Source organism: Phalaenopsis equestris, unplaced genomic scaffold (genome assembly GCF_001263595.1).
Source record: "Phalaenopsis equestris unplaced genomic scaffold, ASM126359v1 Scaffold000022, whole genome shotgun sequence".
In the NCBI taxonomy this organism is placed as follows: domain Eukaryota; kingdom Viridiplantae; phylum Streptophyta; class Magnoliopsida; order Asparagales; family Orchidaceae; genus Phalaenopsis; species Phalaenopsis equestris.
In genome coordinates this window covers 1,388,351-1,405,727 of record NW_018164464.1, presented here as the reverse complement: position 1 = coordinate 1,405,727, position 17,377 = coordinate 1,388,351, and the positions used below count along the sequence as shown (strand labels likewise).

The window sequence follows — 17,377 nt, the reverse complement described above, 5'->3', positions numbered from 1 at the left end:
AAACCCAACTCACAGTTGTGCTCTCTAAAGTGAAGATATACGTTGTTGTACTTCTTCTACCCTCTAAATCTCCTATTAGATCTCAATATATGCATCCCTGTAAATTAATCTCTGCACTTACAAAACAAAGTGCCCAGCTAAATGTTTATCTCAAAAACCTGGGAATCTACCTCACTGGCTCCAAAATGATGTCTGCATAAATTGCCCATATACCGGCTGACCACTCACACTGCATATGTAATAGATGATCTTATACAAATCACCGCATACATCAGACTCTCAACCATTAATACATACATCTCCCATTCGTGTTTGCTCCGCTTCAGACTTAGACGATAGTTACCTAAATAGTTGAAGTGACAACCTAAAGAGGTGTTATCTGGCTTTGTCACACTCCTATTGAACTTCTGTAGAATCTTCTCAGCACACTCTGTCTGAGACAACTTTAGTATATCCAAACTTCTATCCATATTGATTCTCAACCCGATGATTTTTCTAATTGGACTTAAATTCTTTATCTTGAACTCACTATATTTAAGTCCATGATTTTCTTAAGATTCTCAAGGACAGATTAGAATTTTGCTTCAGCATTGTTTTGGGCAACCACAGACTGTTTCAATATGTCAACTTCAATCCCACTGCAGTTATTCTGTCACAATAAGATTGCAATCAGCATTGCTCACAATCCAGGCTAACATGATCGTGCCAAACATGTGGAAATCGACAAACACTTCATTAAGAAAAATATTGTGTCAGGAGAAGTTTGTGTTCCATATATGTTCTCCAGTGATTAACTAGCGAACATCCTCAACAAGAATCTGTCTCGCCCTTTGTTCGATGACTTCAAGCGCAGGTTGAACATGATTGACATCTATGTTTCAACTTGAGAGGGATTGGATTATAACAGTTATGCCTAGACATTATTACTTATTATTTACTCTTAGTCATTGATTAAGTATTTTCTATTTTTATCTTTTTCCTTTGTTGTCTACTGTAATTGGGTTTAAATATCTCTCTTCATATCAATAATATTTGTGTTGTTCTATTCCAAATCTCAACACAAAGTATTCGACTTCCATAATTGAAAGTCTAATAATCTTCTGCAGCCTAAAACTAGACCTAAGCTTTGGGCGAGTGGCCCGTCGGGACCATAAGCCCGCTAAGAATGGGCGTGCTTAGTTGTGGAAAATTTAAAATTTAGTGAGCCCAGCCCGAGGCTGCTTTGATTTAGTCAAAGCACGAAACAACTAAACCTAGAACTAAAAAAATCTTAAAATTTATTTTCTTTCTCCGAATGGCTCTATTTCCTCAGCTTGCACTTCGCAAGTTCGCATACTCGAGTCAGATGGGTCGGCTGCCCTTCGCATATCACTCAGTTCACTCCCGATTCTCTAGAGTTCGAAGACCCGGACCTAACACTCGAACTTTCTAGCCGCCTCTTCCTCCTCCTTTTAAACGACGGCGCTGGCACTGCATCTTCATTCTTCACTTCTTTTTCGGTCCTCAACTCATCCAACGAAGCTTGGAGACCTTCCTGTCTCCATTCTACCATCATTATTTCGCAAGCAAGCATTTGCCTCTCTTTCTTACACTCCCTTCTAAATCTGTTGAGCCTTTTATCTTTTTTCTTTGATGTTATCTAGGGTTACTTGCTTTTGGGTGGATGTACATCTCAAGCTTAGTTTGAAACAAACACTTGTGCTAAGGTTTTAATCTGCTGTTATTTTCAGTTTGAGCTTTTTATTACGTTATATTTAATTTAAGTTCTGGGGTTATGATTTCCCCAACCGGCTGCAGACATCTCTAGCAGCAATATATAGATAATGATGGTGCTCAGATTCCTCCTCTGCCTCAGCCTCGTTCTGGTAATCTCCCCTTCTACTCCTCCCCCGACCAGGCCATCAATTCGCCTCCTCCCCGCGAGTTCTGTTAATTTTTTTCCAGATTTAATGTATTTACATACCACAATTTTGTATAAAAAAGATAATAATTTTACTGTTGTTTGGCAAATCAATCACTTAAATGCTTACAATCACAAAAAAAGAAAAAAGAGAAAATTTTAGATTTTTCTTTTAAAGTCCGTGGGTCAGCCGGGCCGGGCCCGGTCCGGCTAATAGAATGGGCAGGCTTGGTCATGATTTTTCAAATAGAAACCGGGCTCCATCCCGGCCCAAGCCTGCTTTCATTAGACAAAGCCCGAAAAAAGCCCAGCCCGCTCAACACCCAGGCTTACCTAAAACCCAACTCACAGTTGTGCTCTCTAAAGTGAAGATATACGTTGTTGTACTTCTTCTACCCTCTAAATCTCCTATTAGATCTCAATATATGCATCCCTGTAAATTAATCTCTGCACTTACAAAACAAAGTGCCCAGCTAAATGTTTATCTCAAAAACCTGGGAATCTACCTCACTGGCTCCAAAATGATGTCTGCATAAATTGCCCATATACCGGCTGACCACTCACACTGCATATGTAATAGATGATCTTATACAAATCACCGCATACATCAGACTCTCAACCATTAATACATACATCTCCCATTCGTGTTTGCTCCGCTTCAGACTTAGACGATAGTTACCTAAATAGTTGAAGTGACAACCTAAAGAGGTGTTATCTGGCTTTGTCACACTCCTATTGAACTTCTGTAGAATCTTCTCAGCACACTCTGTCTGAGACAACTTTAGTATATCCAAACTTCTATCCATATTGATTCTCAACCCGATGATTTTTCTAATTGGACTTAAATTCTTTATCTTGAACTCACTATATTTAAGTCCATGATTTTCTTAAGATTCTCAAGGACAGATTAGAATTTTGCTTCAGCATTGTTTTGGGCAACCACAGACTGTTTCAATATGTCAACTTCAATCCCACTGCAGTTATTCTGTCACAATAAGATTGCAATCAGCATTGCTCACAATCCAGGCTAACATGATCGTGCCAAACATGTGGAAATCGACAAACACTTCATTAAGAAAAATATTGTGTCAGGAGAAGTTTGTGTTCCATATATGTTCTCCAGTGATTAACTAGCGAACATCCTCAACAAGAATCTGTCTCGCCCTTTGTTCGATGACTTCAAGCGCAGGTTGAACATGATTGACATCTATGTTTCAACTTGAGAGGGATTGGATTATAACAGTTATGCCTAGACATTATTACTTATTATTTACTCTTAGTCATTGATTAAGTATTTTCTATTTTTATCTTTTTCCTTTGTTGTCTACTGTAATTGGGTTTAAATATCTCTCTTCATATCAATAATATTTGTGTTGTTCTATTCCAAATCTCAACACAAAGTATTCGACTTCCATAATTGAAAGTCTAATAATCTTCTGCAGCCTAAAACTAGACCTAAGCTTTGGGCGAGTGGCCCGTCGGGACCATAAGCCCGCTAAGAATGGGCGTGCTTAGTTGTGGAAAATTTAAAATTTAGTGAGCCCAGCCCGAGGCTGCTTTGATTTAGTCAAAGCACGAAACAACTAAACCTAGAACTAAAAAAATCTTAAAATTTATTTTCTTTCTCCGAATGGCTCTATTTCCTCAGCTTGCACTTCGCAAGTTCGCATACTCGAGTCAGATGGGTCGGCTGCCCTTCGCATATCACTCAGTTCACTCCCGATTCTCTAGAGTTCGAAGACCCGGACCTAACACTCGAACTTTCTAGCCGCCTCTTCCTCCTCCTTTTAAACGACGGCGCTGGCACTGCATCTTCATTCTTCACTTCTTTTTCGGTCCTCAACTCATCCAACGAAGCTTGGAGACCTTCCTGTCTCCATTCTACCATCATTATTTCGCAAGCAAGCATTTGCCTCTCTTTCTTACACTCCCTTCTAAATCTGTTGAGCCTTTTATCTTTTTTCTTTGATGTTATCTAGGGTTACTTGCTTTTGGGTGGATGTACATCTCAAGCTTAGTTTGAAACAAACACTTGTGCTAAGGTTTTAATCTGCTGTTATTTTCAGTTTGAGCTTTTTATTACGTTATATTTAATTTAAGTTCTGGGGTTATGATTTCCCCAACCGGCTGCAGACATCTCTAGCAGCAATATATAGATAATGATGGTGCTCAGATTCCTCCTCTGCCTCAGCCTCGTTCTGGTAATCTCCCCTTCTACTCCTCCCCCGACCAGGCCATCAATTCGCCTCCTCCCCGCGAGTTCTGTTAATTTTTTTCCAGATTTAATGTATTTACATACCACAATTTTGTATAAAAAAGATAATAATTTTACTGTTGTTTGGCAAATCAATCACTTAAATGCTTACAATCACAAAAAAAGAAAAAAGAGAAAATTTTAGATTTTTCTTTTAAAGTCCGTGGGTCAGCCGGGCCGGGCCCGGTCCGGCTAATAGAATGGGCAGGCTTGGTCATGATTTTTCAAATAGAAACCGGGCTCCATCCCGGCCCAAGCCTGCTTTCATTAGACAAAGCCCGAAAAAAGCCCAGCCCGCTCAACACCCAGGCTTACCTAAAACCCAACTCACAGTTGTGCTCTCTAAAGTGAAGATATACGTTGTTGTACTTCTTCTACCCTCTAAATCTCCTATTAGATCTCAATATATGCATCCCTGTAAATTAATCTCTGCACTTACAAAACAAAGTGCCCAGCTAAATGTTTATCTCAAAAACCTGGGAATCTACCTCACTGGCTCCAAAATGATGTCTGCATAAATTGCCCATATACCGGCTGACCACTCACACTGCATATGTAATAGATGATCTTATACAAATCACCGCATACATCAGACTCTCAACCATTAATACATACATCTCCCATTCGTGTTTGCTCCGCTTCAGACTTAGACGATAGTTACCTAAATAGTTGAAGTGACAACCTAAAGAGGTGTTATCTGGCTTTGTCACACTCCTATTGAACTTCTGTAGAATCTTCTCAGCACACTCTGTCTGAGACAACTTTAGTATATCCAAACTTCTATCCATATTGATTCTCAACCCGATGATTTTTCTAATTGGACTTAAATTCTTTATCTTGAACTCACTATATTTAAGTCCATGATTTTCTTAATATTTGCCTCAACAATTAGCATGTCATTCACATGTATATATAATATCAATTAGCAAAAAATTTTTTAAGAAATAACAGTTGTCTATCAGACACTTCATGCACCCACTTTCTGACATTAACTCATCGAATCTTTTGTACCACTATAAGTCTCATCTTTTCCTGGAAACTCATAAACCTATGATTGCACCATATATAACTCCTCTTCCACATCTCCATGTAAGAATATTGTCTTTGAATCAATCTGCTTCAGAAATAGAAGTTTCTCTACTACCAAGCTCAACACAATTCTAATAGTTATCATCTTCATCACAAGAGAAAAAACCTAAGTGCAGTCCACTCCTTCCTTCTATCGAAACCCTTCACAAGTCTTGCATTGTAGCATCCGCAATCATCTTCATACACTTTCAACTTATAAACTCATCTATTGTGTAGTACTCATTTATTATATGGTAATGCCACTTGTGAGGGTTTTTGATGTCTCAACATATCATAAAACTTCCAAAAAACTTTTATCTAAATGACCTAACAGGACATTTAAAGAATAATATACCTCTATGAGAGGTGTAAATACTACCTTGAAATGGGTCAAATCATCCAGATAATAAAAATCTTCATAGGTTTACAAAATCAGGATTTTTACTTTACATTGCGTGTAAGAAAAGATTTATTTTATTCTGGTGGGTCAAATTCCCAACAAGGGCAAGCCTTCATAGTTAATTACATCTTTACAATCGTGAGCCCTAAAGAAAACTCTTGATTAATATAATGATTTATGATATCCAAATTGAAAGGTTGAACTTTCAAAGTTGAGATGTCGAAGAGGAAGATCCTAAGTTGGAGTTTTGGAATAATTAAAGCTCAAAAGAATGAAACTTACAATTTTATGACATTGTAATGAAATGACCTAGACAAAGGGATTTAACCATCTAGGGAAGAAGGTTATCCCAAAAGGATAACAGTTAAAGAGTTTGGAAAAGACTGGTAACGAGTTTTGATTGATCGAATAAGGTCAAAAGATGAGATCAATAATAATTAGTTTGAATTGATTTGAAATTGTCGATGAGAAAAATTTCTCGATGGAGGTGAAGTCTTAGACTCTATAAAGAATCCAAATAGATTAATTAACCTAGACTTTGAGAATAACGCCCCCCATAGGAAAGTCAATGACTTTCCACCGTCCTGAGACTTTGAGTTTAACGCCCCCCATAGGAAAGTCAATGACTTTCCACCGTCCTGGTTACATTGGTATCCTTCAACTAAAACCAACCTTATCACCAGAAATCCTTCTTGAGTGCCATAATCATGGGATGTGGAGGAATTCTTAGTTTCAAGGCGGTTTGAAATGACTTTGTCAGTAACTATGGGTTACTTTATACTAGAGAATTTTCTAACTTCAGAGGATAATATTATCTTTTTTATATGTCTTAGCCCTTGGCACTAACTATGGTACCTATTAGACTAAAATATGTTTCTATACTTCACTAACCTGTGTGTAATCCTTGGTTCTTGAGTGTACGTTGGTTATTCTAGAATTCATGTCGAATCTATTTAGATCTAGTTCTCATTCTTTATTGATTTGATTTAGAGTTTGATATTTGCATGACTTATTTTAGCTCATAAGTTTGTCAATTCAGATGAAAGTCAAGGTTCTCTTAAGTTTAAAAATGTTTAATTAATTTTCCAAGTTGGTGTTCTCTCTTTAATTTTATTCTCAAGTTTTGGGTGTTTGGTTAAATATTTATGGGGAGAACCAACTTGCAAGAGATTCTCTTCTTTTTTCTTTTATTCATTTTTTTAACACATGAAACTAAACATGTTACGTTAAAAAACAACAAACATGAATACAACAAGACAGAGAAATGTAATTTAAAGTTTAGCTTAGATTAGATTTGAGCTGGGGGTGAGCTAACGTTAGCTAGAGTTCAGCTGAATTAAGCTCAAAATCAAGCTTGGTTCGATTTGGTTCGATGGGTTTCATTTATGTTTGACCTGGGCTGGACTTGGGTTAGACCTGAGTCCGAAGTTAGACCTGGGTTGACCAACATTGGAGCTTAGTTGAACCTAGGTTCACTCGGGTTGGATTTAAATTGAACCTCAGTTGATTTGGGTTGGACTTAGATTGGACATGAGTTAAGCGAGATTAGACCCGGGTTGGACTTGGGTTGAACTGGGGTTGGACCTAGGTTGACCTTGATTGGACCTCAGATAAACCTTGATTGGACCTAGGTTGGCTTGAGTTGGACCTGAGTTGGACCTGGGTTGAACTTGGCTTGGACCTGGGTTGAACTTGGCTTGACATAGGTTGGAAATGGGTTGAACTTGGCTTGACTTAGGCTGGAAATGGGTTAAACTGGGTTGGATCTAGGTTGAACTTGGGTTGGTGTGAGTTGACCTATGTTTAACTTGAGTTGAACCTGGGTTGAACTTGTGTTAGACCTGAGATGAACTAGGTTGGCTTTTTTTGGGTTAGGTTGGTTTAGGTTCGGTTTAGGTTCAGCTCAGGTCGACTTAGGTTTAGATCAGACTGGGTTCGGGTCGACCTAAGTCAAAAACCCAAACTAAAGACTAATCCAAGGATTTGATTTACTCTAACTTAACTAAAGTTAACTTAAAAAACTACGCAAAATGAAAAGTAAAAGTGATAGGGTCTTACCGGCAAGAAAGGTTGCGGAGAATATGAGTGAGCATTCGGACGGTTCAGTTGGTTCAGTTTTCAAATTGAGGAAATTGACTTCAACCAAAATTCAAAACCTACAATATCGAACTAAACAAAATTTTGATAAAACTGAACCAGTCAAACCAAAGATTAATTTGATATGAACGGTTCAGTATCACAAAAACTAAAATATTATTTGAAGGAATAAGAATATGGCAATAATTAGAGAAAATAAAAATTACTAAGGGATGATTATGTAATGCTAGTCATTAAAAAATTTACTTCCTAAACATTTCAATAAAGATTTATCAAGAAAATTCGATTTTCGTTAAATAAGTATAACCGAACTGTAAACCGAAAACCAAACTTCAACATTTCTAAAACTGAAATCGAAATTTCTTTTTCAACCAAACCGAATCAACCAAATTAGCTCGGTTCGGTTCGGTTCGGGTTTTTGGTTTAAACTATTGAGATTTGAAATAGAACATCTCACTTTATTGATAGAATGATGAATATTTAAACCCAATTATAATAGACTCACCCAAGAGAAGAAATCAAGCAGAATAAAGAAAATAGGAAAGAAAGAAAAACAAAATAAAACAAATAGGAAATAATTGAAACGGAAATAAAAAATAAAATACATAATAAGAGAATAAAAACTAAGAATAATCGTTTGGGGGAGCTGCGGAGGCGCGGCGCGGCACGCGGACGCATTTATGCGTCGTTTGAGGCAGCGGTGGCAACACATCGCGGCGACAGTTTTGGCATTTTAACATAAAAGCGGGCCGCAGGATCGACCGTGCGGCTCGCGTTCGTTCGCGTAAGTATTACTTGCATACCCTCGAGAAGAGAAGCAAGGATTAACAACGCAGCGGAGATGATCGGTTCAGATCCTCCTGCTCTCTGATCTTCACCGATGAGATGGGGCAGTGTGCATCGCGGCGGTCGTCGAAAGCTAGCGACTATGAATGGGCCTCACGTCGGACCCACAAAAGCCGTTGTTCTCCTTCCTCTTCCCATTTCTCAACAGTGGCAGAGTAGTTCCTCGACAGTTGCAAGCAAGTTCTGCTCTTCCTGCTCTTGTGACAACCTCCATCAGGTACTCACCGAAACCCCTTAAAGATTACTTCTTTAATAGTTTCCCCCTTATTCTCAGCTAAAAGGTTCTTAGCTAAAAGGTTCTCAGCTTTTTGCTAAATTAGGGATTTTGTTTTGAAAAAAAAAAATTTTGTCATTTCTGAGCTGTTATTTTCACTCGATCTTTGATCCATTCATGTCATTTATAATAAATTCTATTGTATTTTCACTCGAGCTCACTCGAGTTTGTTCTGAGGCAGGTAATTATGAACTCTCAGCATAACCATATGGATAAAGAGCTGATCATTATTATCTTCTTGTCCGCGCTTGCTGATATTGCAATAGCTCTATCTGTCATTTTTGCCTGGATCTCTTGCCAAAAGAATCATAAAGGTTATCTTTCTGAGTTTTGATCTTGAGAAGAAACTCATTTGAACTCTAGTTATAGTAATTCATTAGGAAATCTGATGCAGATTCTTCGATTAAAAGGATTTCCTTTGACTCCAATTTTTAGCAAGTTAAGTTCAGTGAAGGTTGTTTGCTAAAAAGTAATTGAATTGATTCGATTAAAAGGATTTCCTTGACTCCAAATGAATGTTGAAGTGATGCGGCCACACGCATTTTCTTGGTAAGGTAAAGAATAAATAGATGTGAATAGCATAGATTTATAAACCTAGGCAAAGATCAAGAAATATATGATAAATATCATGTCAATTGGGACATTCAAACAATACTGATGCTCTGTTTGGAGCAGCTGCAGCTTTCCAGCTTTTCAGCTGCAGCTGCACTGCCCCAGGCAGCCTGCCCCAGGAAGCTGCTGTGGGGAAGCTGTTGCAGGGAAGCTGGCTGGTTGTTTGTTGCAGCTGTGTAAAAACAGTTGTGAGGCAGCTGTTTCTGGAAAAATGATAATTTTGCCCCTGTTTAGTTAAATTGTTTGGGACAAAGCAATAACAGTCTTATATATATGATACAACAGAAACAAAAATTATAACAAATTTTAACACTACAGCATGCCAAATGACTATACGAACTGTCTCATTTGTTAGTTACCAAATTCTAATGATGGAATGTTGTTTTAAGTTCTATTTCTTTTTGGTTTTCCGCTCGATATTGTGCTAATATCTACTCTTCTAAGTAATAACGACTAAGGATTGTCATTATAAATCTAATACTTCCCCTCCAGTTAAAGCATAGACGTCAGTCATATTCAACTTGGATTTGAAGTCATTGAACAAAGAATGAGAAAATTCTTCGTGAGGATATCCGCGGGCACAAAAGGAATATAAATTTCCCCAGATTCATCTTTTCCTTAATGAAGTGTTTGTCAATCTCCACATATTTGGTACGATCATGTTGAACCGGATTGTGGATAATGTTAATGGCGGTCTTCTTATCACAGAATAGCTGCAGCGAAATAGAGGTTGGCACAAGAGTTCACGGAGCATGAGACATAGACCCGAATTCAGCTTCAGCACTGCTCTGGATAACCACAGACTATTTTTTTAATTTTTCACATAACAAGATTTTCCCATCCAAATGAGCAATAACCTTAGATGGAACGCCAATCATGAATCGACCCGACCAAATCAACATATGCATAAACAACAATAGAAGGAGAGGTGTGGCGAGAGAATTAAACCTGAACCAGGTGTACCTATTAAATAGTGCAAAATCTGATCAGCAGCTTGTAGAAAACGCTCATAAGGGTCATGCATGAATTGACTCACTATATCAACTGCGTAGCATATGTTTGTACAAGTATGGACGAGATAGATAAGTTTCTCCAAAAGGCGTTGATAGTGAATATTATTGACCAACACGGAATTGGGAAAGTAAAATAATTTTTCATTAGAATTCATAAGGACAACCACTAGTTTGCACAGAAGAAGGTTGTTTTCTATCAAGAGATCAACCACATATTTGTGTTGCAATAGACAAATGTCCCAAAATGATCAAGCTACTTCCATATCTGAGAAGTACCCGAGAAATCTCAAATCCTTCATTTCAAAGGACTTAGCAAGAATGTCTCTTAAGAACTCCAATGTTGAGAGATCGTTACCTATAGGAACAATCACAACAACCTAGATAATAAGGATAATTGTTTGGCCATTGAAGAAAAGCAGGAAGAAAAAAGTGATCGCATTGAGCCCAAGTAAAACCATGGCCCATGAACACCTTTGTAAACTTGTCGAACCAAGCCTAATAAGTTTAGGTTCACAATCGAATGTAAAAAAGTGAAGTTTAGGTTCATATTAAGTTCATGGGATTGCAAATGGGAAAAAAATGACAAGACAGATGATTGTGAAGATCAATCCTATTTACACTATTAATAACAAACAAAAATAGCTTGGTTCAATGACGTACTATAATCATATAGCTTGGCATTTTAGGATGGGAAAAAATCCAGCTTTGTATTTTAGAATGGGCAAAATCACCAAATGTTTCATAAGCATTGGGCAAAAAAGTATATCAATGGAGGGAAAAAATACTAAATTATATAAACTAATAAAAAAAATTATTGAATTTTATTACTTATATAGAGAAATCTCAAATTTCAAAATGGAAAATTGCCCACCCTAGACATAACTTATTTCCAGCTTTGTTGTTAAATGATTTGATGTTGTTAAATTCAACTAACTTTACAAATACTAATAGACAAGATATGCTAGGCTCGAAATATTTCATGGGACTATAAAGAGATAAAGATAAAAAATAGAGAGAGAATGTGATGACATGTCTAACGATACTAGGCTTGTGAGATTGTGTTCTCTTCAAAACTATGCAAAAATAGATAACCATTCTGTAAAAACAAATTTGGATCTCCAAACCAAACAAAATTCAAGTCAGGCACAGAATGTCAGAACTAGTGGTTGATTCCCAATCTTTAGAGAGTAATTCTAAAGCCATTCAAATATAAAAAGAACCAAAATATGCAATACTTTCATAGTAATCGAAAGCCAAAAAACGGTGCTTGATATCTAACAAAAATATGTATAAAGTCGGCAATTTTGAGTGCATAAAGCATTAAAATTTGGATAGAGAAAATGATACTAAAATCAAGGAGCTTAACTTACATGTATTATTAGCACAGGACAATTGACTAACGGAATCTTGTCAATATTCTGGGAAGCAAAACAGATCAAAGAAGATAACTTTAGTCATCAACAGATCTGGATAAAAGACAAGGGGAATTAACATACATAGCACACAATTCTTATGTGATTACATATCTAACACCAAAACCTTCATATATGCATTAAAAGGTGTATTTCATTTTCAAAAAGAGTAAAAACAACCGATTTCATTTTCATTAATGATTTTAGTGCCATTTTTTATATGATATTAAGACTTGAGTGCTATGCATGTGAATATAAAAGTTTAGGTGATACATATATAAATACATAAGAATTGAGTGGTATGTATGTAAATAAAATAAGAAAGTAAAAAAACAACCTTGTAGATGTCGAACCAGTATGTCCGTTTAACAGGATACATCACTCTTAAACCAGATAATATGGGGCTGTGTAAAACAACCGATCGTAAGCATTGAAGCCTTGCGGCGAGATTGAGAGTAGGTCCGCTTCCGACAGATTGCCCATAAAGTAAAATATTTTCCTCCTTCGTGCCATAATTCTCAATCAGACACTTATATGCGGCCTCAATATCAGAATATGTATTCTGCTCTGTTGGCTGCAAGAAGACTTTTTTATTTTATGATTTACAAAACAGTCTCATTCAATACTCTGAATTGCAAATCACGAACCTTTCCAGATGATTGACCATAGCCAGAGTAATCATACCTGCAAAGAATAAATTTTGGTCAATATCTTTGTAAATGTTAAAAAACTAGCATAAGTTCAAATAAGACACGAGGTATTTTTTGCATTTGAAGTAGGGAAGTCAATTCAGGTCAGTGGTTACATTTGGGTCCGACCCAAGTATTATCTGGGTCAAAAATCCCAACTCAAGCCTGACCCGCCTTCGACACACCAAATTAAACCTGACCCGTATAATCCGTTTATAACATAAGGAATAACAGTTACTCGGGTTAAAATTGGGAAATTTTTGGGTCAATTTCGTGTCAATTTTTGGATAATTTCAGGTTGGTGGGTCAATTTTGGGTTAATTTCAGGTTGGTGGGTCAATTTCAAATAAATTTCAGGTTGGTGGGTCAATTTCAAATAAATTTCAGGTTGGTGGGTCAATTTCAAATAAATTTAGGATTGCAAGTCACCTAAAAAATTAAACTAGTTAAGATATTTAAACCCAAACTCGACAAAAAAATTATTCGAATCAGCCCGAACCTGAACTTTTTGAGTTAGGTTCGGTCGAGTTGAAGTGTCACATCCCAAACTCGACCAAAAAATTGTTCGAATCAGCCCGAACCTGAACTTTTGAGTTAGGTTCGGTCGAGTTGAAGTGTCACATCCTTAATTCAAAGCAAGTACGCATAGGTGTATTTAAACACCAAAAGCATCTATAAGTGAACATTACACAAGCATGACCATATCAAGGGGTATTTACATTCATAGCGCACAATTCCTATGTAATTGCATATCTCACACCTAGTTTTTCATATTTACACACATAGCACTCAAATCTTTAATATCACATCAAAAACAGGATTATTACCACCTTTTAAAATTGAAATACGTCTTTTCATGCATAGGTTGTGCTATGTATGCAAATATGAAAGTTTAGCTATGAGATATGTAAATTAAAAACAATTGTGTGCTAGGTATGTAAATTTTACAAATATCAACATCCTTTCTAAAGTTTGATTTCAATAAACCCTATCACCAACTAATACAAAGCTGAAGCAGATAGTCCTATAATTTTACACAGGCAGTTCAATTTTTGCTGATCACTGTCTAATTTCATGAAATTAATGTTGTGACTATTTTCAAAGAAAACTCGTTAGATAGAAAATTAAATCTTCTTAATGAGCAAAAATAGCGCTAACAAAACAACATAAAAAGTTGAAACATAAGAGAAAATAATTGAAGGTATATCTAAAAGAAAATCTTGATCGAGTTAAATCAAGATTATAAACAAAACCATTAGAACTCTTGGACACTTAAAGTTATCCAAGCATCAATGTTTTATACTTCCCTGCTTTGTGGGATCCCCGCTAACCCTGCTTTGTGGGATCCCCACTTAGCGGGATAAAAACTTCTTGTTGTTATTGTTGTATCAATGTTTTTATACTTCTCTGGAAGCAAAATAAGAGAGAAGATTTAACTATTAAGTATACAATTTTCATATGTTTCCACTAATACCGAATTATTGATCAACCAACTTTAGCCCTTCGGATCAATCGAATTAACTCTTTTAAGATTGCCCCAACCACATAAAGTGTGAGGAGAGGGGCTTCCAAAAGAAAATTTAAAAAAATAGCACTTTTGTCTTATTTTCAAATACCCAAAAAATTTTCAAAGCATCAAATAGCCCAAAAAAAAAACAATGGAAATATAAAGTGTGTTAAAACATAATTTTAATCAAGTTCAATTTATTGAACACAAAACTTTGTTTGTGGTGTAAGGATCATAAGAAACAGTTCAGATTTTAGCTTGAGAAGCTTTATACCTCTGAACATTCTACACCCCAGAACAAAAAAAATGACATTTTGAGCCGCTACTATTCAAGAAGGAATGAAGTTGTTCAAAATCTTAATTTGCAGCGGTTAGAATTTTTAAAATTATCGGTTAATGGTGTCAATCTTCATTAAAAAAGCTCAAAATTGCTATTTCAAAAAAATCATAATATCAATGGGTCGGACTGGTTAAGAACTATGACACTTCCATTTGAATATCCATATAGCAACGTTCATCTATTTTTTAAAAGCAAGCCGCTGGCGAAACAAAAATGTAAGATTTACATGCATACCAATCAATTCTTATGTATTTACATATCTAACACCTAAACTTCATTTTTTACATAAATGCCAGCTTACCTTTGCATGAAAAGATGTATTTCACATTTTAAAAGTTAACAAGGTGGTATTTTTTATGTGACGTGAAAATTTTGGGTTGTATGAATGTAAAAATCAAAGTTTAAGTGCTAGAAGAGTGAATACATTAAGAATTGGGTTGTATACACGTAAATGCCCCAACAAAAAATCAGCTGAAAAACAATTCATTGGTATTAATTAGATTTACCTAGAGAACCATAAGGGTTGATTCTATGCCTTTTTAAAATAGAAAGATTTACATACATACCAATCAATTCCTACGTATTTACATATATAGCACCTAAACTTCAATTTTTACATATATACTAACTTAGCTGTGCATAAAAAAATGTAGTTCACTGCATTCCACTTTTTAAAAGTTAAAAAGGTGATATTTTTTATGTGATATGAAAATTTTGTATGGTGAATGTAAAAATCAAAGTTTAAGTGTAAGATATTTAAATAGATAAGAATTAGGTGGTATGTAGGTAAATGCCCCAACAAAAAATACGTTAAAAAACAAGACAATGGTATTAGATTTACCAAGAAAACTAGAAGTACAGATGCTATGCTGATCCTCTGAACCAAACCTCCTTCAATTCCTATGTATTTACCCATATAGCACCTAAACTTCATTTTTTACATACATACCACCTTACCTATGCATGAAAAGGTGTATTTCACATTTTTAATTTTTAAAGTCAAAACTACGGTATTTTTTATGTGATATGAAATATTTGGGTGATATAAATGTAATATATATACATATATATAAACAAAGGAATTAGGTGGTATGTATGTAAATTCCCCTATAAAATATAGTCCCCTTTGCTTAGGTGTTGTTTTTGGGGGGTTAAAGAAATAAGTAACACAAATTTGATCAATTCAAAAGCAACAGCAAGCCACAGGCCCACAAACCACATACAAAATACATTAAAAGCACCAACCTTTCAGCTGCACCTTTAAAATACTGCTTACAACAAGTCTACAAATTGCAAAAATATGCTAGATAATACAAAACAAAGACCAGAACTCTTAGCACTTATAGAAACCCATAGATTCCAACCAAGAAAAATTAACAGGAAAAACAAAATAAAATCAGAAGAGCTCAGGGAGAAAAAAGTAGCAACGCTCTTAATTATACCAGCTGAAGACCTAAATCAACTCATGGGCACCATGGATGTTCCCGGGGTCTGAAAAAGAAGAGCTTCCTAAAAGCATGAAACTAAACAGAAACACATCACAGGATAGATTTCAAGCAAACTGTTCATTAAAGAATTAGTCGGGACTGTTAGCGAAGCACCATTAATTCGAAACAACCTATCAAGATTCCGTTAACGGAAACAGAATGAAGGCAAAACTGAAACCCTCCAGCTCCCATCCTAATCCTCCCAAAACTGAAAGTTTCCAGATCCAGAAAACCAAAACGCAAAAAAAAAAAAAAAACAGAACAAAATCAACCATTCTCAACCCCAATTAAATCGCAATCCCCCCAAAAACACTGAAAACAGCCCCACAAAATCGGAAACAGAAAAATTACAAAATCCGTTCGGGGTTTGCAGAAGCTCATACCCCATAAGATTGACACGGAGATGGATGCTGAGTTCCACGAATAGCTCATACATCTGACCAAGATCGGCCGCGTTTCCATGCGAGTATAGCAGCGTCGACGTGGCCATCGGGTTTCGTATATAGACGGCAACGATCTCCGTGCCCCGCCGCGTAGGTAACTTCATCACCTCCACATTCTCCCTGTGCGGGAATCGGCTCATCATCATCTGCCCCGTCGCTGCTTCCCTCACCAGCTCGTACGACGGCGGGTTCGGCGGGAAGAACGTTCCAGAGCGTGCAGCGCAGGGCGGCGTGCACCTGAAAAGGGGACCAAACAAAGTGACTTGTTGATGGAGCTCTTCCAGCTGGGGACATGATTGTGGGAGTGACATCATATGAGATCCGACCTCTCCTTTTCATTATTTTGTTTTCTGTTTTTTCCTTATTTACCAAAGTTCTTGTATTTACATTAAGCCTTCGTTTGAGATCGCATAAGACTCGGCTCTTCATATAATCAAACATAGAAGACATTGCAGAGCCAGTAAGAAGCAGGAACCAAGTTATCATTGTTGGTCGAACTTTCTATGTTAGGTATGTAACATGTTTGATTTATACTTCTATTCGTTTTGTTAGAGTCAACTATTCTGTAATTTCTCCCCTATTTTGTTGGGTCATGTACATAGATAGCACCCGAAACGTTGCTATTTACAAAATAAAGCGGTCTATTTTCCATTCATTTTCATTTCATTTGATCAATTACATACATAGCAGCTGAAACGTTGTTATTTACAAATGTAGCTATTGGTCCTTTCTCGACTATCGATCATTAAAGATTTTTCTATGTAGCATTTTTAGCTGTCAGTTCTTGCTCTCCATCCAATCATTTTCCTGCCTCACCATCTGACTGTTTTATGCAAGCCTTTCGATATTTTTCGAGACATGAAAATGTGTACTTCAGTTTGACGGAAATAATTATGATGATATTTTTTTATTTGATAATACCTTACTAGTTTGCATGTAAAAATGAATGTTTGTTACTCAAACATTAAGATAAAGTTCAATAATAACTTAATATTGAAACTTCTATATAATTTGTATGAGATAAACATTAAGGTT

General features: G+C 36.3%; 2 protein-coding genes across 2 annotated transcripts in view; both read right to left on the bottom strand.

Moving 5' to 3' along the window:
• The window catches only part of LOC110018442 (protein ABHD17B-like), a gene marked incomplete at its 5' end in the record, with an annotated part of 35,861 nt that extends 19,314 nt beyond the window's left edge, over positions 1–16,547 (bottom strand). Inside the window, 4 exon segments of the mRNA XM_020715759.1 lie at positions 11,835–11,882; positions 12,214–12,450; positions 12,524–12,560; positions 16,283–16,547. Coding sequence (XP_020571418.1) covers positions 11,835–11,882; positions 12,214–12,450; positions 12,524–12,560; positions 16,283–16,547 — 587 coding nt within the window.
• LOC110018445 (probable ribosome-binding factor A, chloroplastic) overlaps positions 1–17,377 on the bottom strand; it is an 84,323-nt gene that overhangs the window by 52,472 nt on the left and 14,474 nt on the right. The gene's annotated exons all lie outside the window — the stretch shown is intronic.